This window comes from Tachyglossus aculeatus, chromosome X3 (genome assembly GCF_015852505.1).
Source record: "Tachyglossus aculeatus isolate mTacAcu1 chromosome X3, mTacAcu1.pri, whole genome shotgun sequence".
NCBI lineage: Eukaryota > Metazoa > Chordata > Mammalia > Monotremata > Tachyglossidae > Tachyglossus > Tachyglossus aculeatus.
The window spans coordinates 31739114-31764420 of record NC_052099.1 but is presented as its reverse complement, the minus strand read 5'-3'; the positions used below and the strand labels follow the sequence as shown (position 1 = coordinate 31764420).

Here is a 25307-nt window from a genome sequence, read left to right as displayed (position 1 = left end):
TCCAGTCCATACTCACTCCACTGCCCAGATCTTTTTTAACAAAAAAGTTCAGGCCATGTTTCCCCACTCCTCAAGAAACTCCAGTAGTTGCTCATCCACCTCCACATCAAAAAACCCTCCTCACCATTGGCTTTAAAGCAGTCCATCACCCTGCTCCATCCTACCTCATCTCACTACTCTCCTACTAAAATCCAGCCCTCTCACTTCATTCCTCTATTGCAAACCTTCTCACTGTCCCTCCATCTCTTGTATCTCACCGCTGACCCCTCGCCCACATCCTACCTCTGGCCTGGAATGTCCTCCCTCCTCAAATCTGACAAACAATTGCTCACCCCTGCTTCAAAGTCTTATTGAAGGCCCATCTCCTCCAAGAGGCCTTTCCCGACTAAGCCCTCCTTTCCTCTTCTCCCACTCCCTTCTGCATCATCCTGACTTGCTCCCTTTATTCACCCCCCTCTCTCAGCCCTGCAGCACTTAAATACACATCTATTATTGATTTATATTAATATAAACTATATTATATTAATTTATGTTAATGTCTGTCTCCCCCTCTGTGGGCAGGGAATGTGTCTGTTGATTGTTGTACTGTACTTTCCCAAGCCCACATGGTACAGTGCTCTGCATACCAAGCTCGATTGACCGACTGTCCCATAATTTTGTTTCCAGGGGCATTCCTGATCCCGTATTTCATCGCGCTCATCTTTGAGGGGATTCCACTGTTCCATTTAGAACTTGCCATCGGACAACGCCTGAGGAGAGGCAGCCTTGGCGTCTGGAAGACCATTTCACCCTACCTGGGCGGAGTAGGTAGGACACGGAGCAGTATGGCCTAGTGGGACGAGCACAGGACTTGCAGTCAAGAGATCTGGATTCTGGTCCCTGCCTCACTGCCTGAGTTCTCCATAATTCTGTTTCCTTATCTGTAAAATGGGGATGATACCTGTCTTCCCTCCCTCTTGAACTGGAAGCCCTGTTTGAGGCAAGGACAGTGCCTGCTCTAATTATAATAACAATAATTGTGGTATTTGTTAAATGCTTACTATGTACCAGGCACTTTTCATTCATTCATTCAATCACATTTATTGAGTGCTTACTGTGTGCACAGCACTGTGCTTAGGGCTTGGAAAGTACAATTTGGCACTAGATACAGACAATCCCTACCCAACAACAGGCTCACAGACTAGAAGAGGGAGACAGAAAACAAAAGAAAACAAGTAGACAGGCTTCAATAGCATCAAAATGCACTAAGCTCTGGGGTAGATACAAGCGAATCAGATTGGACACAGTCCCTGTCCCACATGAGGCTCACAGTCTCACTCCCCATTTTACAGATGAGGTAACTGAGGCCCAGGGAAGTTAAGTGACTTGCCCAAGGCCACATAACAGAGAAATGGCAGAGCCGGGATTAGAACCCATGAACTTCTGACTCCCAGAAGCTCAACTATGCCATGCCGCTTCACTAGTAGATGTAGGGCTTGAAGAGCAATACAATGTAATCGACCAATCACATGTATTGAGTGTTTACTTTGTGCAAAGCACTGGACTAAGGGTTTGGAAGAGAACAATATAACAGAGTTGGAAAATGTTCTAAGCCATTGGGAAGGACAAAATAGAAGCTCGTTATGCACAGGGAATGTGTCTGCTAATTCTGTTGTATTGTACTTTCCCAAGCACTTAGTATAGTGCTCTGCACATAGTAAGCACTCAATAAGTATGATTGATTGATTGATTTATAGAGCAGGGACAAGTTCCCCTACCCTCAAGGAGAGGCAGAGAGGTAGCATGACCTAATGGATAAAGCACAGGCTTGGAAGTCAAAAAGACCTACCATTTCTTCAAATCCCAGCTCCACCACTTGTCTGCTGTGTGACCTCAGGCAAAACACTTCACGTCTCTGTGCCTCAGTTACCTCAGCTGTAAAATGGAGATTAAGACTGTGAGTCCCACGCTGGGACATGGACCGTCTCCAACCTGATTTATTTGAATCTACCCCAGCGCTTAGTAGAGTGCCTGGCATGTAGTAATTGCTTAACAAATACCATAAAAAAAAGGTTTCCACCACAACCAGGGAGACAAATGTAAAATGTAAAAATACCAGCAGAGTGATAGAGACAAATACCCGAAGGTACAATTCAATAAACATTTCCTCAAAGTACTGAGGAGGTCTCTTAGCTCGTTGTGGGCAGGGATTGTCTCTAGTGCTGAATCATACTTTCCAAGTGCTTAGTACAGTGTTCTGCACACAGTAAGCGCTCAATAAATTCGACTGAATGAATGAACTTCCAGGTCAGACAAGTGTCTTAATGGTGTCAATTTCCAACCTACTTTTCTGATGGAAGACTTTCTTTTCTGCGTTTTGCAGGAATTGGCTCCGTGATTGCATCTTTCCTGGTGAGCTCGTATTATAATACCATTTTGATGTGGGTGATGTGGTATTTCCTGAATTCTTTCCAGGCTCCTCTACCCTGGGGCTCCTGTCCCCTCAATGACAACAGAACAGGTAAGGCATAATCAAAATGGCCAGTACTAGCCATGTTGCTGAATACTAGCCATATGGCTGGGTCTTTTCCCACCCCATAGGCAATCACGTTTCTATGCGCAGGGACCACGTTTCAATCTGTATTCTGTAGAGACCAAGCCCACACCCGGACTTTTGGCAATATAAGAGAAATAGTGTGGCTTAGTGGATAAAACAGGGGACTAGGAGTCAAAAGGACCTGGGTCCTTAACCCAGCTCTGCCTCATGTCTGCTGTGTGACTTTGGACAAGTCACTTCACTTCTCTGGGTTTCAGTTACCTCATCTGTAATATTCATTCATTCATTCAATCGTATTTATTGAGCGCTTACTGTGTGCAGAGCACTGTACTAAGCGCTTGGGAAGTACAAGTTGGCAACATATAGGGACAGTCCCTACCCAACAGTGTACTCACAGTCTAGAAATATGAGGATCAAGAGTGTGAGCCCAATGTGGGACAGGCGCTGTGCCCAACCTGATTAACTTATATCGACCCCATTGCTTAGAACAGTGTTTGGCACATAGTAAGCATTAACAAGTACTATTATTATTATTTTGACAACACACTGTACACCTACTGTGCAATATTTTCCAGTGGACAACTCGGGAAAATAAGCAATGAACAAGAACACTAGAGTGATGGTCTCTGTGGAGATTCCACAAATGGTGCTGGTTATAAGACAACTGAGAGAAAATTCCAGCAATAAAGATGCTCACACTTCTGAAACTTTCCATAGACAGACAACTACCTACCTATGTAGGGTTAAAGGGCAGATGTTTATTCATCTTCAGCAGTTGTAAAAGTTCAACCAACTAGCGTTTTTGGTTGGTCATTTCCAAGTTCCAGGGATAGAGGCCTTGTTATCATCAAGTTCACAGTAAAGATAAAGATACCGGGACTTGGAGGAGTGAAGTGGTATAATTAGTCCCTTGTCGCTGAGAAGAAACAGGCTCAAGGTCAGAGTCCCTCAGGCCAAGAGCTTGACCAAGGTCATGGCTTTTAACTCTCACAGACAGAGGCCCTGAAGAAGTAGTGTGGCCTAATGGAAAGAGCAGGGGTTTGGGAATCAAAGAACCTGGGTTTCTAATTCCACTCTGCCACTGGTCTGTTCTGTGACCAAGTACTTCTTTGTGCCTCAGTTATCTCATCTATAAAACGGGGATTAAAACTGTGAGCCCCATGTGGGACAGAGACTGTGTCCAACCTGATTATCTTGTATCTATCCCAGCACTTAGTAGAGAGCCTGGCACATAGTGAGTTCTTAATAAATATGATTTAAAACCAAATGGGTTAGGCTGGGTGTTCTCCTAGTTATCTGAGGCTCTCACTTCAGGCAGAGGACCACAATCCCACCCAAACACAGTCCCAGGGGAAGCAGCGTGGTCTAGTGGAAAGAGCACAGGCTTGGGAGTCTGCGGACCTGGGTTCTAATCCCGGCTCTGCCAATCGCTCTCTTGACTTGTTCAAGTCACTTCTCTGGTCCGCAGTTTCCTCAACTGTAGCCTAAGGATTAAATCCTACCCGTGGCTCAGTGGGAAGAGCCCGGGCTTTGGAGTCAGAGGTCATGGGTTCAAATCCCGGCTCCGCCACTTGTTAGCTGTGTGACTTTGGGCAAGTCACTTCACTTCTCTGGGCCTCAGTCACCTCATCTGTAAAATGGGGATTAAGACTGTGAGCCCCCCGTGGGACAACCTGATTACCTTATAACCTCCCCAGTGCTTAGAACAGTTCTTTGCACATAGTAAGCGCTTAATAAATGCCATCATTATTATTATTATTATTACTCTCTCCTCCTTAGATTGTGAGCCCCACGTGGGACAGGGACTGTGTCCAACCTTGATGAATTTGCATCTATCACAGAATTTAGAACAGTGCTTGACCCATAGTAAGCGCTTAACAGATACCTTAAAAAAAACAATAATTGAAGGAATTCTGGACCTATTAATGGCCAGAAACTTCCTCCCAGGGGGTGTACACGAGCTTCCCATGTATTGCTCTGTTAACGTGTGAGTGTAAGTGAGAGCCTGACTTCAGCTTCTCAAGCCCCGAGCCTCAGTAAGAAATGACTTTCTGGCCTCTTCTGCTTTGGATTTTTTTCTTTTTTTATGGTATCTGTTATGCGATTACTACGCGCCAGGCACCGTCCTAAACCCTGGGCTAGACGCAAGCTGATCAGGTTGCGTACAATCCCTGCCCCACATGGGGCTCACAGTCTTCATCCTCATTTTACAGATGAGGTAACTGAGACCCAGAGAAGTGGAGCGACTCGCCCAGGGTCACACAGATGATGACAAGTGGGGGAGCCGGAAGCGCTTAGTACAGTGCTCTGCACACAGTAGGCTTGTGTTCTAGCCAATAGGCCATGCTGCTTCGTATGAAGTCAAGACTGTGAATAGGGCAGTCCAGGGCAAGCCAGACATGGGATTTCCACCTCACATGAGGCCAGAGCTCCATCACTTTGAGAATGAGAGAGCCCCCAACCTCTGCCCACAACCATCTCGGATTTCCCGGGGCATGAGCCACATAAACAAAGATGATGGCACCAAGACCCAGGGAAATGGCCGCTGCATCTTTAGGTAACATTGTCTTTGATTCCCCCCATAAATGGACCCCACACACACACAGCCCAGGTGATCAGTAGGCTACTCCTGGTTTTGTGGTGTTGTCACCTCACTAACTGTTCCTTCACACCTCTCTCCAACCTGCCTCCTTCCAGCGACTCATGGTGGTCTTCGATTTTCCAGGGCCCATTGATGAATGCCAAGACAGCACTGCTGTGAATTATTTCTGGTACAGGAGAACGTTGAACATAAGCCCTGATATCCGTGAGAGTGGCACTCTCCAGGGGCAGCTGGTCATATGCTCTGCCTTGTGCTGGATAATTGTATACATCTGTACCATAAGAGGAATTGAGTCCACAGGAAAGGTGAGATGGTTGGACATGTACCCGTAGCCCTGGAGTGATTCAGATTTCATTATCATCACCATCATCATCATCATAATAGCAGTATTTGTTAAGAGCATACTATGTTCCAGGTACTGTCTAAGCGCTAGGGTAGATACATGATAATTGGTTTGGACACAGTCCCTGTCTCACACTGGGCTTATAGTCTTCACCTCCATTTTACAGATGAGGTAACTAAGGCCGATAGAAGCAGAATGACTTGCCCAAGATCAATCATTCAATCAATCAATTGTATTTATTGAGTGCTTACTGTGTGCAGAGCACTGTACTAAGCGCTTGGGAAGTACAAGTTGGCAACATATAGAGACAGTCCCTACCCAACAGTGAGCTCACAGTCTAAAAGGGGGAGACAGAGAAAAAAACCAAATATACTAACAAAGTAAAATAAATAGAATAGATATGTACAGGTAAAATAAATAAATAAATAAATAGAGTAATAAATATGTACAAACATATATACATATATACAGATACATAGACAAGATATATATATATATATATCTTTCCCTGGCCTTTAATAATAATAATAATAATAATAATAATAATGGCATTTATTAAGTGCTTACTATGTACAAAGCACTGTTCTAAGCGCTGGGGAGGTTACAAGGTGATCAGGTTGCCCCACGGGGGGCTCACAGTCTTAATCCCCATTCTACAGATGAGGGAACTGAGGCCCAGAGAAGTGAAGTGACTTGCCCAAAGTCACACAGCTAGATCACACGGAAGACAAGCGGCGGAGCTGGGATTAGAACCTGGGTCCTTCTGGTTCCCAGGCCCAGGCTCTAACCATTAGGCTACTCTTCCCAGGTGTGAGGGGCTAACCACATTCACGGTCTGAAAAGCCTCGATCGGGCCTCTCCCTCTCAGACAACTACCTGTTCGCGTGGGCAAGGTTTACTAATGATGGCATTTGTTAAGCCCATAATATGTACCAGGCATTGTGTTAAGTGCTGGAGTACATACAAGACAGATAAATAAATAAATAATAATAATTACGGTATTTGTTAAGCGCTTACTATGTGCCAAGCACTGTTCTAAGCGCCGGAGTAGATGCAAGGTCATCAGGTTGTCCCACGTGGGGCTCACAGACTTCATACCCATTTCACAGAGGAGGCAACTGAGGCACAGAGAAGTTAAGTGGGCTTGCCCAAGGTCACACAGCAGACAAGTGGTGGAGCCGGGATTAGAACCCACAGCCCACACTGCTTCTCACTAAGCCACACTGAGTCTCACACACAGTAGTATGGCTTAGTGGAAAGAACACAGGCTTGGGAGTCAGAGGACATGGGTTCTAATCCTGGCTCCGCCCCTCGTCTGCTTTGTGACCTTGGGGGCAAGCCATTAACTTCTCTGTGCCTCAGTTACCTTGTCTGTAAAATGGGGATTGAGACCATGAGCACCATGTGGGACTATCCAATTACCTTGTATCTATCTAGAACAGTACTCCAGTGCTTAGAACAGTGCTTTGCACATAGTAAGCGCTTAATAAATACCATCATTATTAGTATCCCAGTGTTTAGAGCAGTGCTTGGCACTTAGTAAGCGTTAACAAACACCATAATTATTATCATTATTCTTCAATCATATTTATTGAGCACTTACTGTGTGCAAAGCACTGTACTAAGCATTTGGGAGAGTACATTATAACAATAAAAAGACAAAAGCTGTTTGATCTCAGGACTCGTAATCTATCTCATCCCCATTTTACAGGTGAGGAAACTGAGGCTCAGCATGGTTAAGTGACTTGCCCAAAGTCACCCAGCAGGTCAGGGGCAGAAGCAGAAACTCACATCCAGGTCTCCCAACTCCCAGTTTTGTGCTTTTTCCACTAGGCAACACTGCCTGGTGACTTTCTCCTATGATGCTTGGATTGTAATCTCCCAAGCACTTAGCACTGTGTTCTGCACACAGTAAGCGCTCAATAAATACCCCTGATAGATTGGAGTCAGAGCAACTTGGGTTTCCAGGGTAGGAGAGAAGATGGCAGCAGCAGAAATGATGAACCAAAATGTCTTGGAGAAGTGCACTGTGGAGAGGTGACACGTCTACCAACTCAGTTATATCGTACTCACCCAAGCGCTTACTACAGTGTTCTGCACACAGTAAGCACTCAGTAAATACCACTGATTGAGTTTCCCTGGGATACAAAACTGGTGATAATCACCTTCCAAGGAAATCCTTTTTCAATTCCATATATTACATGATACTCTCCCAAGCACTTAGTACAGTGTTCCTCACAAAGAAAGCACTCAATAAATATGACTGACTGGTTGATTTAGTGTTTTTTTTCTTTTAAACATTCATTCATTCATTCAATCGTATTTATTGAGTGCTTATTATATGCAGAGCACTGTACTAAGCACTTGGGAAGTACAAGTTGGCTGAAACATCAGAAAATGCAATCCTAACCCTGGTGAACAAACTTGCATTTTGTTCCTCCTTTCTGTCTGTTTTATCTTTCGTGTAGGCAATTTATTTCACCGCCCTATTTCCCTATCTGGTCCTGACCATCTTCCTCATTCGAGGACTCACCCTGCCGGGAGCTACCGAAGGACTGATTTACCTTTTCACCCCTAATGTAAGTAACGGTTTGCCTTCTGAATCACTCCAGTTCTCTCTCCTCCCAATTTATCCCCGTTTAAGCTAGGAGGGCATTTCGGTAAACCTTTTTGAGGGAGGTTTCGGAAAAGCTGTGCTCAAACTTTGGGGGTCCTGGACCCATTTAATAACGATAATGGCATTTACTAAGCACTTACTGTGTGCAAAACACTGTTCTGAGCGCTGGGGAGGTTACAAGGTGGTCAGGTTGTCCCAAAGGGACAGTCTTAATCCCCGTTTTACAGATGAGGTAACTGAAGCCCAGAGAAGTAAAGTGACTGGCCCAAAGTCACACAGCTGACAATTGGCGGAGTTGGAATTTGAACCCATGACCTCTGACTCCAAAGCCCGGGCTCTTTCCACTGAGCCAAGCTGCTTCTCCAAATCATGGTCCCTTTCACATTCCATGTGTCTTGTTGGGAATGGGGAGAAGATAGGTTGTCCTTCAGGCCCCTAGGAGTCAAGCGAGCTGGGCTTTCAAGGTTTTATCAATCAATCGTATTTACTGAGTGCTTATTGTGTGCAGAGCACTGTACTAAGCACTTGGAAGAGCACGATATAACAATATAACAGACACATTCCCTGCCCACAGTGAGCTTATACAGTCTAGTGGGGGAGGCGGACATTAATATAAATAAATAAATGACCTATATGGATGTAAATGCTGCGGAGATTACAGCCACAAAGAGTTTACAGTCCCCGGAGAAGCAGTGTGGCTCAGTGGAAAGAGCCTGGGCTTTGGAATCAGAGGTCATGGGTTCAAATCCCAGCTCCGCCAATTGTCAGCTGTGTGACTTTGGGCAAGTCGCTTCACTTCTCTGGGCCTCAGTTACCTCTTCTGTAAAATGGGGATTAAGACTGTGAGCCCCCCGTGTAAACTCCCCAGTGCTCAGAACAGCGCTTTGCACATAGTAAGCGCTCAATAAAAGCCATCATTATTATTATTACAGTCAAGAGGGGAAGACAGACATTCATATAAATAAATAAACTACCAATATGGACATAAGTGCTGAGGGGCTGAGGGAGGCAGGGGGATGAACAAAGGGAGCAAATTAGGGTGACGCGGAAGGGAGTGGGAGAAAAGGAAATGAGGAGTTAGTCAAGGAAGACCTCTTGGAGGAGAGGTGACTTCAATAAGGCTTTGAGGTTGTGGGGGCCGCGTAAATGACGGATTTCTATGTTTCCAGATGCAGATTCTTCAGAACCCTCGAGTGTGGCTAGATGCTGCTACTCAGATCTTTTTCTCACTCTCATTGGCTTCCGGGGGCTTCATTGCATTTTCCAGTTACAATCAACCCAAGTAAGTATAGTTTCTGCCTATATACACCCCACAAGGGGTGGTTGTTGGGTTTTGTGGGATCATAGGGTGGTGCAAGATAAATCCTGCACATAGTAAGCGCTCAATAAATACGGTTGAATAAATGAATAAATCCATTCCCACTCATTCATTCATTCATATTTATGAGCGCTTATTGTGTGCAGAGCACTGTACTAAGCGCTTGGGAAGTACAAGCTGGCAACATATAGAGACGGTCCCTCCCCAACAAGGGGCTTACAGTCTAGAAGGGGGAGACAGACAACAAAACGAAACGTGTGGACAGGTGTCAAGTCATCAGAATAAATAGAACTAAAGCTAGATGCACATCATTAACAAAATAAATAGAATAGTAAAAATGTACAAGTCAAATTAATGGAGTAATCAATCTGTACAAACATATATACAGGTGCTGTGGGGAGGGGAAGGAGGCAGGGCGGGGGGATGGGGAGGAGGAGAGGAAAAAGGGGGCTCAGTCTGGGAAGGCCTCTTGGAGGAGGTGAGCTCAGGGATGTCAGGTGGTGCCTTCTGGATCTCAGATTTGCACCGGTGAATAGGCTGGATTTTTTTTAATGGCATTTTTTAAGCACTTACTATGTGTCAGGCACTGCTCTGAGCACTGGAGTAGATACAAATGAATTAGGTTGGACACAGTGCTTGCCCGCCTGGGGCTCACAGTCTAAATAGGAGGGAGAACCAAAGAACTGAGGCATGGAGCAGTTAAGTGGTATTTGTTAAGTGGTTAAATGGAATTGGTATTGGTATTAAGTTGTATTGAGTTAAGTCGTATTGAGAAACAGTGAGGGAGAACAAAAGAACTGAGGCATGGAGCAGTTCAGTGGTATTTGTTAAGTGGTTAAGTGGAATTGGTATTGGTATTAAGTTTTATTGAGTTAAGTCGTATTGAGAAACAGCGTGGCTCAGTGCAAAGAGCTCGAGCTTGGAAGTCAGATATCATGGGTTCAAATCCCTGCTCCGCCACTTGTCAGCTTTGTGACTTTGGGCAAGTCACTTCACTTCTCTGAGCCTCAGTTTCCTCATCTGTAAAATGGGGATTAAGATTGTGAGCCCCACGTGGGACAATCTGATCACCTTGTATCCTCCCCAACGCTTCATCATCATCATCATCATCATCAATCGTATTTATTGAGCGCTTACTGTGTGCAGAGCACTGTACTAAGCGCTTGGGAAGTACAAGTTGGCAACATATAGAGACAGTCCCTACCCAACAGTGGGCTCACAGTCTAAAAGGGGGAGACAGAGAACAAAACCAAACATACTAACAAAATAAAATAAATAGAATAGATATGTACAAGTAAAATAAATAGAGTAATAAATATGTACAAACATATATACATATAAACAGGTGCTGTGGGGAAGGGAAGGAGGTAAGATGGGGGGATGGAGAGGGGGACGAGGGGGAGAGGAAGGAAGGGGCTTAGAACAGTGCTTTGCACATAGTAAGCGCTTAACAAATGCCATCATTAATATCATTATTTGTTAAAAGCTTATTATATGCCAAGCAGAGTACTAAGTATGGGGTAGATACAGGCAAGTCAGGTTGGACACTGTCCCTGTCCCACATGGGGCTCACAGTCTTTAAATCCCCATCTTCCAGATAAGGGAACAGAAGCCCAGAGAAGTGAAGTAATTTACCCAGGGTCACAGAGCAGACAAGTGGCGGAGTTAGGATTAGAACCCAGGCCCTTCTGACTCCCAAGCTGTGCTCTTTCCTCTAGGCCGCACTGCTGTCGGGTCACATTAAATGGATTTATGTTTGGAGCTGCTGTGTCCCCTGCCCCAAGGCCTAGGACACTGTGGGAGGGGATTCTCTTCACTCTCTTGAACATCAGGCCTTCAGAGCCTCAGAGAGGCCCCTCTCGCCCAGGATAAAATAATAATAATTGTGTTACTTGTTAAACGCTTATTCTTTGTCAAGCATTGCACAAACTGCTTGGGTAGATCTAAATCATCAGGCCCCACGTGGGGCTCACAGTCTAAGTAGGAAGGAGAACAGGGATTGAATCCCCTCTGAGCAGAAGAGGGAAAGCAGTGTGCCTCTGTGGAAAGAGCCTGGGCTTTGGAGTCAGAGGTCACGGGTTCAAATCCCACTCCACCACTTGTCAGCTGTGTGACTTTGGGCAAGTCACTTAACTTCTCTGTGCCTCAGTTACCTCATCTGTAAAATGGGGATGAAGACTGTGAGCCCCCCCGTGGGACAACCTAATCACCTTGTAAACTCCCCAGTGCTTAGAACAGTGCTTTGCACATAGTAAGCACTTAACACATGCCATTTTTGTTATTATTATTAACTGAGACACAGAGAAAGAGCACCAGCCTGGGAGTCACAAGTACCTGGTTTCTAATCCTGGCTCTGCCATTTGTCTGCTGTGTGACCTTGGGCAAATCACTTCACTTTTCTGTGCCTCAGTTGCCTCATCTGTAAGATGGTGATTAAGACTGTGAGCCCCCTGTGAGTCCCTGTGTCCAACCCAATTATCCTGTAGCTACCTCAGCACTTAATACAGTACACTATGCACAAGAGAAGCAGCAGAAAGTAGTGGGTAGAGCATTGTGCATGGGCCTGGGAAGCCGAAGGTCATGGGTTCTAGCCCTGGCTCCACCACTTGTCTGCTGTATGAAGTCACTTCACTTCTCCGTACCTCAGTTACCTCTTCTGTAAAATGGGGATTGAGACTATGAGTCCCACGTGGGACTGGGACTGCATCCAACTCTCGGTGCCTCATCTACCTCATCTGTAAAATGGGAATTGAGACTGTGAGTCCCACGCGGGACAGGGACTGCATCCAACCCGATTTGCTTGTGTCCACCCCAGCACTTGGTACAGTGCCTGGAACATAGTAAGTGCTTAACAAATACCATTGTTATGATTTTTTTTTTCCAGGAATGACTGCGAAAAAGATGCTGTAATCATAACTCTAATCAACAGCATGACATCCCTCTACGCCTCCATCGCAGTGTTCTCTGTCCTGGGCTTCAAGGCGACTAGTGGCTACTGGGATTGTGTGGACAGGTGGGTTTCTGGGGGCCCAGAAACGCCCTCATGAAGAGAATCTCCAACTAGGCAAGGAGATTCCTCATGACTCAGGCAGACTTTCAACTGCGGAGCAGTTTTTTCCCCAGGCAATTTACAGGATTTACACTGGAAACCTCACGCTCGGAGTCCAGGGTTTATTAATAACAATAATAATAATAATTGTAATGGTTATGGTACTGGTTTAGCACTTTACTATGTGCCAAGCACTGTTCTAAGTGCTTGGATAGATGTAAGTCGATCAGGTTGAACACAGTCCCTGTCCCACATGGGGCTCAGAGTCTTAATCCCCAGTTTATAGATGAGGTAACTGAGGCACAGAGAAGTGAAGTGACTTGTTCCTGTCCCACATGGGGCTCAGAGTCTTAATCCCCAGTTTATAGATGAGGTAACTGAGGCACAGAGAAGTGAAGTGACTTGTTCAAGTTCACACAGCAGATAAGTGGCAGAGGCAGGATTAGAACCCATGACCTTCTGACTCCAAGGCCCGTGCTTTATCTGCTATGCCATGCTGCCTGGATAGGGTGCCTTCCTTCCAGAGAGAGCATCTCTAGACTGTGAGCCCACTGTTGGGTAGGGACCGTCTCTATATGTTGCCAACTTGTACTTCCCAAGCGCTTAGTACAGTGCTCTGCACACAGTAAGCGCTCAATAAATACGATTGAATGAATGAATGAAAGTATCAACATCATCACCAACCATCATCAACATCATCTGCCAACTCTGTTGTATTATACTCTCCCAAGTGCTTAGTACAGTGCTCTGCATAAGAATAATGATAATCGTACTTGCTAAGCACTTACTGTGTGTCAAGCACTGTTCTAAGAGCCGGGGTAGATACAAGTTAATCAATCAATCGTATTTATTGAGCGCTTACTGTGTGCAGAGCACTGTACTAAGCACTTGGGAAGTACAAGATGGCAACATATAGAGCCAGTCCCCAACAGTGGGCTCACAGTCTAAAAGGGGGAGACAGAGAACAAAACCAAACATACTAACAAAATAAAATAGATAGAATAGATATGTACAAGTAAAATAAATAAATAAATAAATAGAGTAATAAACATGACAGGCTTCCGGTTACCTCTGTTCGTCTCCCTGTGACTCCCCCATTACTCTAGGCCTCGGCCGTTTCCCCTAAGTTAATCAGTTTGGACACAGTCTCTGTCCCACATGGGGCCCACACTATTAATCCCCATTTTCCAGAAGAAGTGAGGCATAGAGAAGTGCTCAGCGCTTTGAACAGTGCTTTGCACATAGTAAGCGCTTAACAAATGCCAATTACAAAAAAACAAGTGAAGTGACTTGCCCAAGGTCACACAGCAGATAGGTAGTGGAGCCGGGATTAGAACCCAGGTCCTTCTGACTCCCAGGCCAGTGAGATACACAGTGAGCGCTCGATCGATCGATCGATGGACTGATGCCCCCTAAACTCCGGCTCGGAGCTATCAGCAATCGCTGCCTTCAACAGACGGACAAAAGGCCAACCCTTGACAACTCTTCCACAGCCTGTTGGCAGCAAGGAGAGGAATCCCTGGCAGCTTGGGAGTCTTCTACACTGCCACCACTCCATGGGCGCTCAAGACCCGATCACAGACTGATAGGCTTCAAGCAAATAATCTCCAGCTTGATTACTCCATCTAAGGTCTTCAAGGCCACAAAGGAGAATATTTGAGGTGAAAAAGAGGAAATTTCCTTTATACCACCTACTTTATTTTCTGTACCCAAAACCTTCAAGGCCTGAAAAGATAATATATGGGGTGGACAAAAAGAGAATTTTGCTTCCTGCAAAAACTCTCCTATTTATCTGGCCCCCTAAGATCTTCAAGGCCTCAAAAGAGAATATTTGAGGGGCATAAAAAGGAGAAATTGGTTTCTTATACACCTCCTGTTCCTAATTTGTGGCTGAATTGTACTTTCCAAGCGGTTAGTACAGTGCTCTCCACACAATAAACGCTCAATAAATATGATTGAATGAACGAATGAACTAGGGGCCCAAATAGCAGAAGTGAATGCAAGGGACCAGACTGTCTGGGAGTTGGATCTCAGAGCCGGTCCCCTCCGCTGAAGGAGTTGTCCCCTCCGATTCCTTGGCTTGCTTACTCACCGGTTCAGATTTGGGGGGGTAAAGGTTGGGACGAACTCAGGGGAGATCAGCAACTGCCCAGAGAACTTAACAACCGGATGAGTCAAAGAAAGAGGTCATTGCACCCAGCCTGAACCTTGCCTGGAAATTTGCCTGCTCAGATGTTCGATTCCCCTATCAGGGAGGAAATGGAAGGTCTTCTATTTCCACTCAGATTTGATCAGATTATGACCTATGGCAGAGGTCATCCCTCATCCTCCCCCCCCCCCCGCCCCCAAAAACAGGCTGCTAATGTCCAGCTAGGTCCCTGGACTGCAGGAGGATGGAGGTCATCTCATAAAAGAGTGCAAAGCTACATGTCTAGATGGTCTTTTAGAAGTGAACGCCACAATTAACCTCTGATGGTGCTTTGAAATCCCCCCTCCAGTACTGTGCATCTACAAACACCCCTCCCCAATTATTTTATAGCAATAATAAAACCATCTCATCCCTTACTGGGCATTTAATTCATCTGGACATCTTTTTGAACTCTCAAAGAAATGCTTACCAAGCCACCTGGACCATAAGTTTCTTGTGAGCAAGGAACATGTCTTCCAACTCTTTTATATTACACTCTCTCAGTGATACTAATTATTGCGGCACTTGTTAAGTGCTTATTTGTGCCAAGCACTGTTCTAAGCATTGGAGTAGATACAAGGACGCAGTCCTTTTAGACTGTGAACCCACTGTTGGGTAGGGACTGTCTCTATATGTTGCCAACTTGTACTTCCCAAGCGCTTAGTACAGTGCTCTGCACACAATAAGGACTCAATAAATACGATTGATTGATTGATTGATTGATATGGGCTCACACCCTTAATCCCCATTTTATAGATGAGGTCACTGAGGCTCAGAGGAGTGAAGTGACTAACACAAGGTCCCCCAGCAGACACGTGGCAGAGTGAGGATTAGAACCCAGATCCTTCCGGCTCCCGGGCCCTTACTCTAGCCATACCGTTTCGGCTCTCGAGCGCTCGCTTAGTACAGTGCACTGCACACAGTAAGCCCTTAAAAAATATAATCAATTGACTGATTAATCTGCTAATCTCTCGGACAGAAACATCATAAGCATCACCAATGAGTTCGACTTCCCTGAACATAGTATCCAGAGACACAACTATTTGGATCTCCTCGGACACCTGAACTCAACCCAGCCAGGCCGACTCACTGGTCTCAGACTGAGAAGCTGCAGGTTACAGGATTTCCTTGACCAGGTACTAAAATGGTACTTGTTAAGCGCTCACTATGGGCCAAGTACTGTACTAAGCGCTGGGGTAGATAAAAAATCAAGTTGGATACAGTCCCGAACCCACCTGGAGGTCACAGTCTAAGAAAGTCTAAGTCTCCCCCTTTTAGACTGTGAGCCCACTGTTGGGTAGGGACTGTCTCTATATGTTGCCAACTTGTACTTCCCAAGCGCTTAGTACAGTGCTCTGCACACAGTAAGCGCTCAATAAATAGGATTGATGATGATGAAAAGGGGAGTAGGATTTAATCCCCATTTTGCAGATGAGGAAACTGAGGCCTAGAGTCAGTCAATCATATTTATTGAGCGCTTACTGTATGCAGAGCACTGTACTAAGCACTTGGGAGAGTACAAAATAACAATAAACAGACACACTCCCTACTCACAATGAGCTTACAGTCTAGAGGACGAGTTTAGTGTCTAGAGGGAAGTTAAGTGACTCGACAAAGGTCACATAGCGCGTAAAGCGGCAGAACCAGGATTAGAACCCAGGTATTCTGATTTCCAGACCTGTGCTCTTTCATTCATTCAATTGTATTTATTTCGCGCTTACTATGTGCAGAACACTGTATTACACACTTGGAAAGTACAATTCAGCAACAAATAGAGACTATCCCTGCTCACAACTGGCTCACAGTCTAGAATGGGGGAACAGGCAGTCAAAACGGGCTCTTACCACTAGACCATTCTGCTTCTGCGGTAGCAGCCTCTCAGATTCTGAAAGGAAATGTTCCATAAATAAGTCAGATGAGAGCCAGAGTTGGGTGATTGTAGGCCACAATCAATAAAAGACTGGCTGAGTATCCCAACACTGATTGTGCTTAAAAATCTCAGAAAAATAACTACTACTATGAGCTAGGTACCTTCAGTGAGCAGAATGCCATTCATTCATTCATGCATTCAATTATATTTATTGAGCGCTTACTGTTTGCAAAGCACTTTACTAAGCGCTTGGGGGAGTACAATATAACAGTAAACAATTACCTGTTGCTGAATTGTACTTTCCAAGCGCTTAGTACAGTGCTCTGCACACACAGTAAGAGCTCAATAAATATGACTGAATGAATTTCTAGACTGTGAGCCCGTTTGGGGGCAGGGACCATCCATTTATGTTGCCAGTTTGTACTTCCCAAGCGCTTAGTACAGTGCTCTGCACACAGTAAGCGCTCAATAAATACGATTGAATGAATGAATGAATAAACAGACTGATCCCCTGCCCACAGGAAGCTCACAGGCTAGAACCTTTGGGGAAATAAATCATTGCATATCTTGGAGTCAAGTGGGAATAATGGGTGCATACAGTTGAACACGAACAACTCTGCAATAGTTTAAAAGGCTAGTAGTCAGTCATAAATACAAGTAAATAAAATAATTGATAACAAATCACCAAAATGCTCCAGGTTTTAAATTCTAAATGTGAAATGAATGTAAATGTCTTTTCCAGGATTTCCCTGCTTGACATGATTCCCAATCCAGTTCCGTGTGTCTTAAATCCCCAGAAAATAAAGTCATCAAGGATAGCAAAAAATAATAATCATAATAATTAATAGTTCATTGGTGAAAAGGAGAGCACTGGAAAAAACGTCCTTTAATTCTATCTCTGATTTTCACAATTGATAGATGAACTTGGGTGAGTTACATAATAACTTCTCCCCGACATACTTCAAGTACCCACATGCTCAGCTGACAGGGGCAACTCAAATGTCTATCATCATCATCAATCGTATTTATTGAGCGCTTACTGTGTGCAGAGCACTGTACTAAGCGCTTGGGAAGTACAAGTTGGCAACATATAGAGACAGTCCCTACCCAACAGCGGGCTCACAGTCTAAAAGGGGGAGACAGAGAACAAAACCAAACATACTAACAAAATAAAATAAATAGAATAGATATGCACGAGTAAAATAAATAAATAAATGGAGTAACAAATATGTACAAATATGTCTATGTTGGAAATGGGCTTGGAGATCTGGGGACAGAAGATCATCATCATTTTTATCAGTGTTTACTGGACTGCTACTATGAGCAGAATGTTTTCCTAGGTATTTGAAAACAGTCAGTAGAACATACTCCGGGAAATATTTGGGAACACATAGCAGAGTCCCCTGCTCTTGGATCTCCACTCTTTATTCACCCCTCATTCAGCCCTACAGCACTTAAATAGTATTTATTAAGTGCTCACTATGTGCCAAGCACTGATGACAACAAATGGCAGCAAACCTTGTGACTCCCAGGCCCGTGTCCCATCCCCATGCAGCAGACAAATGTCTCTGTCTCCCCCGTTTAGAATGTGAGCCCACTGTTGGGTAGGGACTGCCTCTATATGTTGCCAACTTGTACTTCCCAAACGCTTAGTACAGTGCTCTGCACACAGTAAGCGCTCAATAAATACGATTGATGATGATGATGACAAATGGCAGCAAACCCTGTGACTCCCAGGCCCGTGCCTTAACCCCAGGCAGTAGACAAATGTCTCTGTCTCCTCCTTTTAGACTGTGAGCCCACTGTTGGGTAGGGACTGTCTCTATATGCTGCTAACTTGTACTTCCCAAGCGCTTAGTACAGTGCTCTGCACACAGTAAGCGCTCAATAAATGCGATTGATGATGATGATGATGATGACAAATGGCAGCAAACCTTGTGACTCCCAGGCCCGTGCCCTATCCCCATGCAGCAGACAAATGTCTCTGTCTCCCCATTTTAAACTGTGAGCCCACTGTTGGGTAGGGACCGTCTCTATATGTTCCCAACTTGTACTTCCCAAGCGCTTAGTACAGTGCTCTGCACACAGTAAGTGCTCAATAAATACGATTGATGATGATGATGATGACAAATGGCAGTAAACCTTGTGACTCCCAGGCCCGTGCCCTATCCCCATGCAGCAGACAAATGTCTCTGTCTCCCCATTTTAAACTGTGAGCCCACTGTTGGGTAGAGACCATCTCTATATGTTGCCAACTTGTACTTCCCAAGCGCTTAGTACAGTGCTCTGCACACAGTAAGCGCTCAATAAATACGATTGGTGATGATGATCACAAATGGCAGCAAACCTTGTGACGCCCAGGCCCTTGCTCTATCCCCATGCAGCGGACAAATGTCTCTCTCTCCCCCTTTTAGACTGTGAGCCCACTGTAGGGTAGGGACTGTCTCTACATGTTCCCAACTTGTACTTCCCAAGCGCTTAGTACAGTGCTCTGCACACAGTAAGCGCTCAATAAATACGATTGATGATGATGATGATGAAGTAGATACAAGTTAATCAGACTGGACCCAATCTCTGTCCCACATGGTGCTCACCCTCTTAATCCCCATTTAACAGAAGAGGTAACAGGCACAGAGAAGTGAAATGACTGGGTGCTTAATGTTCCCTCACCTGCAAAATGGGGATTAAAACTGTGAACCCTGGGTGGGACGGCAACTATGTCCAACCTGATTAACTTGTATCTAACCCAGTGCTTAGTACAGTCCCTGGCACATAGTAAGCGCTTAACAAATGCCATTAAAAAAAAACATCCCAAAGCTCTCGGCGACCAAGGTGGCTAGCGGGATTGTGTCCGTGTCACCCACAGAGCGCATCGGGCCCTGGCCTGGCTTTCATCGTCTTCACGGAGGCAATTAACCGCATGCCCGGCTCCCCGGCCTGGGCTCTTCTGTTCTTCGGCATGCTGTTCTCTCTGGGGCTCTCGTCGATGTTTGGGAACATAGAAGGGGTCCTGACTCCCCTCCTCGACACTCGCTTTCTGTCCAGATCCATCCCCAAGGAGGTTCTATCCGGTAAGCTGATGTTTGCTAGTCTTCTAAATACCCCTCCGGCCTCGCGGGACTGTCCTTCCATTCATTCCTTCGTGCAGTCGTATTTATTTAGCGCTTACAGTATGCAGAGAACTTTACTGAGCGCTTGGGAGAGTACGCTATTAATAGACACATCCCCTGATGACGGTGAGCTTCCTGGAACTTTTCACCTTCTGGCCTTGTCTTCCTCCTCCCACTCCAGCCACCCGCTCCCCGAATTCAGAGGGTTCAGGGAATGAGAGTAAAGTCCACTTCACGGACATGTACCCTTTATTCACCCCCTCCTTCAGCCTCACAAAGCTTTCGTACAGAAGCCTAACTGATTTATTTCTATTAATGTCCAGCTCCCCCTCTAGACTGTAAGCTCACTGTGGGCAAGAAATATGTCTATCAACTCTGTTATATTGTATTCATTCAATCATATTTATTGAGCACTTACTTTGTGCAGAGCACTGTACGAAGTGCTTAAAAAGCATGGTATTTGTTAAGCGCTTACTATGTGCCGAGCACTGTTCTAAGCCCCCGGGGAGATACAAGATAATCAGGTTGCCCCACGTGGGGCTTACAGTCTTATTCCCCATTTTACAGATGGGGTAACTGAGGCACCAAGAACTTGTCCAGTCACACAGCTAAGTGGCAGAGCCAGGATTAGAACCCACGACCTCTGACTCCCAAGCCCAAGTTCTTGCAACTAAGCCACGCTTCTTCTCTCTCCGAAGCGCTTAGTATAATGCTCCGCATACGGTAAGCACTCAATAAATAGCACTGGTTGATTGATTAGGATGAATCCCATGGCTGGACTCTGGCTTGAGAGTCAGAGGATGTGGGTTCTAATCCCAGCTTCACCTCTTGTCTTCTGTGAGGCCTTGGGCAAGTCCCTTCACTTCTCTGGGCCTCAGTTACCTCATCTGTCAAATGGGGGGCCCCATGTGAAAAAGGGACTCTGTCCAACCTGATTACCTTGTATCTAGCCTAGCATTTGATACACTGTAGGCACTTAAGTATCGTTATTATTATTATTATTATTAAGAACCCCTCTCCATCCCATCCCAGATCATTCCAGAACCCAGGATTCTCTGCTTCAGTCTACTCCCAAGCTCCGGACCCCCTCCTCATTGTCTCCAAAATCTTCTTTTCCTTCAGGCGTCATCTGTCTGGCCTGCTTCCTCTGTCCAACCTGATTACCTTGTATCTAGCCTAGCATTTGATACACTATAAGCACTTAAGTATCATTATTATTATCATTATTATTATTAAGAACCCCTCTCCATCCCATCCCAGATCATTCCAGAACCCAGGATTCTCTGCTTCTGTCTACTCCCAAGCTCCGGACCCCCTCCTCATTGTCTCCAAAATCTTCTTTTCCTTCAGGCGTCATCTGTCTGGCCTGCTTCCTCATAGCTCTCTGTTTCACTCTGCAATCTGGGAGCTACTGGCTTGAGATTTTTGATAAGTACGGCGCCTCCTTGTCCCTGTTAGTCCTGGCTTTCTTTGAGTTCATTGGAATCGCTTATGTCTACGGAATGAAGAGGTAAGATCAACTCTGTCACGTTTCTAGCATGGCCTTGTGGAAAGGGCAAAGGTCAGAGGACCTGGGTTTGAATCCTGGCTCTGCCACTTGCCTGCCGTGTGACCTCAGGCAAGTCACTTCTAGGCGTCAGTTTCTTCATCCGTAAAACGGGGATTAATTCTGTGAGCCCCATGTCGAACAGGGACCGTGTCCAACCTGATTACCTTGTATCTACCCCAATGCTTAGTACAGTGCCTGGCACGTGGTAAGTGCTTAAGAGATACCATTTAAAAAACAACAAGAAAAAAATTGATTCTAATGAGCTGAGAAGCTCAGAACATCAAAGTGGTGAGCCTAGAAGACGTCAACGACGAAACAGGGAAGGGGAGGTCAAGGTAAATGCTTTGAATCTGTATACTGTTGTAGTGAACTCTCCCACCCCTCTCATGGTCACACCTGGAGGGTTTCCAGTACTTTCCCAGTCTGGGCTATGGTGAGAAAGAAACAAACAGAGGCCTACCCAGTTAATTCCCAGCTTGGGCAGTGGCTAGCAAGTGGCAGGCAATCTGCTACAAGTCAAAACTCACCTGTGCTGGGCAGCAGCGGCACAGGAGAGAGTCGAGGGCGGAGATTGAAGTTTACTGCACTGAAGGAGGCAATGATAAACCACTTCTGGATTTTTACCAAGAAAGCTCTATGGATATCCTACCAGAATGATTGCAGATGGAGAGCGGGACCTTCTGGGAGAGATGTGTCCGTCGTGTCGCTATGGGTCGGAAACGACTCAACAGCGTAAGACAAGACTCTCCCAAGCGCTCAGTAAAGTGCTCTGCACACAGTAAGTTCTCAATAAGTACGACTGACTGATGCTCTTTTGTTGATTCACAGGTTCGGCGATGACTTGGAGTGGATGACAGGGCGGAGACCTAACCTCTACTGGCAAGTGGCGTGGAAATTTGTCAGTCCTCTGCTGATGCTCATCATCTTTTTGGCCTTCCTCGCCCTCCAGACCCAGAAACAGCCCAGTTACGGTGCCTGGAACCCACACTATGTACGTCTTGGGGACCCCCAGGGAGCAATTTCACCATCTTCCTCTGCCTCACCTCCCTTTTTTCATTGTTACTAAATTCGCTGAGAGCCTGCAAATTGTAGAGCACTCTAGTCGGGGCTTGGAGAGACTAAAGAAGACATCTGTTGGGAACATCCCTCCCCAGAAAAGTCACCCAACCTAGTGGGTTCAAATCCTGGCTCCGCCACTTGTCAATCAATCAATCATATTTATTGAGCGCTTACTATGTGCAGAGCACTGTACTAAGCACTTGGGAAGTACAAATTGGCAACATATAGAGACATCCCTACCCAACATTGGGCTCACAGTCTAAAAGTCAGCTGTGTGACTTTGGGCAAGTCACTTAACTTCTCTGTGCCTCAGTTACCTCATCTGTAAAATGGGGATTAAGATTGTGAGCCCCACATGGGACAACCTGATCACCTTTAACCTCCCCAGCACTTAGAACAGTGCTTAGCACATAGTAAGCACTTCATAAATACAAAAATTATTGTTATTATTATTATTATTATTAATGGGGGGAAAAAAGCAATGTGGCCTAGTGGAAGCCTTGGAGTTGGAGGACCAGAGTTCTAATTCCCCCTCCACCACTTATCTGCTAGGACACCTTGGGCAAGTCATTTAATTTTGCTGAGCCTCAGTTCCCTCCTTTGCAGAATACCTGTTCTCCTTCCTATTTAGACTGTCAGCCCCATGTGGGATCTGATTAACTTGTATCTACCCCAGTGCTTAGTAGTGTTTGACACATAATAAACACTTAATTACCACTATTATTATTCACTCATTCATTCAGTCAATCATATTTACTGAGTGCTTACTGTGTGCAGAGCACTGTACTAAGCGCTTAGGAAAGTGCAATACAATAGTGACATTTTCTGCCCACAACGAGCTGAACAGTCAGTCAACTGTATTTATCGAACACTTACTGCATGCAGGACTCTGTACTAAGCACTCAGGAGAGTAATGATAAGGATTAAGCATAATTATTCAGAATAACAGTTATCACCAATCGTATTTATTGAGCGCTTACTATGGGCAGAGCACTGTACTAAGCGCTTGGGAAGTACAAATTGGCAACATATAGAGACAGTCCCTACCCAACAGTTACTATTATTAAGAACAACAAAGCACAAAAACAATTCAACATCAATAATAGCACATCAGCCCTTGAGGAGATGCTGCCTTGTGAATCAGTGTCTAGATCCCTTTCTCTCACAAAGCTAGGGGCAAAGAGATTACCTCCTCTTCCCCTTCCTTTTCCCCTTCCTTTTCCCCTTCCTCTTCCCCTTCCTCATGCTCCCATGCCTGAATTGCCCTAACCAGAAACAGAAGGAGAATCAGGGAACCTGCATCCTCCTTGCTGAGTGGCTGAGAGTGATCTGAGCTTGGTCAGCTGAGGTTAATTAAGCACAGAAGTTTAGTTTTCAGGCCAGGATTCCTCCGATCGGTGACCCTGGAGATCTGGCTCTGGACCTTCGCTCTATCACAGCCCTTATCTTCATTGCCCTCGGTGCAATAGGAATTGATGAATTTCCCCTTTCCACCCCAGCCAGCATCCTGCTAGCCTCCTGGCTGGCCTGCTCAGCTGCTAAAGGGGGCTGCCCCTGGAAGTCGTGGGGTGACTGGACTTCCCTCCAGCTTTAGGAAAGCCCCCTTGCTCCCCTTACCTCAAAGAATCTCAGACGAGACACGCAAGGACCGGTGTTTCCCATCCCGGGTCCATCACGTGTCTGCCGGGTGACCTTGAGGATGTCACGTCACTTCTCTGGGCCTCAGTTATCTCACCTGTAAAATGAGGATTGAGACTGTGAGCCCCACATGGGACAGGAACTGTGTCCAATGTGGTTTGTTTGTAGCCACCCCAGTTCTTAGTACAGTGCTTGTACTAAGCACTTTTAGTACAAGCCCCTTTTAGACTGTGAGCCCACTGTTGGGTAGGGACTGTCTCTATATGTTGCCAATTTGTACTTCCCAAGCGCTTAGTACAGTGCTCTGCACATAGTAAGCGCTCAATAAATACGATTGATGATGATAATAAGTGCTTAATAAATGCCACAATTATTATTACTTCTCTGACCCTCAGTTCTCTCATCTGTAAAATGGGGATTAAAACTGTGAGCTCCATGTGGGACAGGGATTTTGTCCAACCTGATTATGCTGTATGTACTCCACCACTTCGTACAGTGCCTGGCACATAGTAAGTGCTTAACAAATACCATTTTTTTTTAATAAAAAGCCCTCTCCTTGCCCCCAAACCGTTTCAGCCGAGCGAGTTTTGAAGCATCTTGTTTTCTTTTCCTCCCCGCAGGAGAATTTTCCCACCAAGCAAGAGAAGATGTACCCTGGGTGGGTACAGGCTATCTGCGTGTTACTACCGCTCTGTGCTTGTATCAGCATTCCCTCCGTCGCCCTCTACCACCTGATCAACAGGTGGAAAGGAAAGAAACAGACTTCCAGGCCAAACCCTTATGAGAACCGTTCTTATGACACTGTAGGGGACTGCGGGAGTGAATAAGGAAACCGGGGCTGTGGCGGGAGGAGGAAATTGTAGGAACTAAACGGGGTGCATTTGAATCTTATGCGTTACTCTTTAAGAGAAGCAGCGTGGCTCAGCAGAAAGAGCACGGGCTTTGGAGTCAGAAGTCATGGGTTCAAATCCCGACTCTGCCAATTGCCAGCTATGTGACTTTGGGCAAGTCCCTTCACTTCTCTGTTCCTCAGTTCCCTCATCTGGAAAATGGGGATGAAGACTATGAGCCCCCCGGGGGACACCTGATCACCTTGTAACCTCCCCAGCGCTTAGAACAGGGCTTGGCACGTAGTAAGCACTTAATAAATGCTATCATTATAATAATAATAATAATAATAATGGTATTCATTAAGTGCTTACTACACGCCAAGCATTGTTCTAAGCACTAGGGTACGTATAAGGTTATCAGGTCAGACCCAGTCCCCGTCCCACCTGGGGCTCACAGACTTAATTCCCATTTTACAGCTGAGGGAACTGAGGCCCAGAGAAGGGAAGTGACTTGTCCAAGGACCCACAGCAGACACGTGTTGGATTAGAATCCACATCCTCTGACTTGCAGGCCTGTGCTCTTTCCATTAGGCCATGC

General features: G+C 45.6%; 1 protein-coding gene across 2 annotated transcripts in view; it reads left to right on the top strand.

Annotated features, from left to right (window-relative positions):
• Positions 1–24825, top strand: part of SLC6A18 (solute carrier family 6 member 18) — a 32472-nt gene extending 7647 nt beyond the window's left edge. Inside the window, exons 2-12 of one of the 2 annotated variants that reach the window (XM_038770412.1) lie at positions 667–807; positions 2363–2500; positions 5262–5443; positions 7950–8060; positions 9268–9380; positions 12301–12429; positions 15633–15789; positions 19390–19594; positions 20984–21143; positions 22011–22173; positions 24500–24825. In XM_038770412.1, coding sequence (XP_038626340.1) covers positions 667–807; positions 2363–2500; positions 5262–5443; positions 7950–8060; positions 9268–9380; positions 12301–12429; positions 15633–15789; positions 19390–19594; positions 20984–21143; positions 22011–22173; positions 24500–24706 — 1706 coding nt within the window. In that variant the 3' untranslated portion in view covers positions 24707–24825. The remainder of the gene's footprint in view (positions 1–666; positions 808–2362; positions 2501–5261; positions 5444–7949; positions 8061–9267; positions 9381–12300; positions 12430–15632; positions 15790–19389; positions 19595–20983; positions 21144–22010; positions 22174–24499) is intronic. The other variant, XM_038770413.1, reaches the window with a different exon arrangement.
• The last annotated feature ends 482 nt before the right edge of the window (positions 24826–25307 follow it).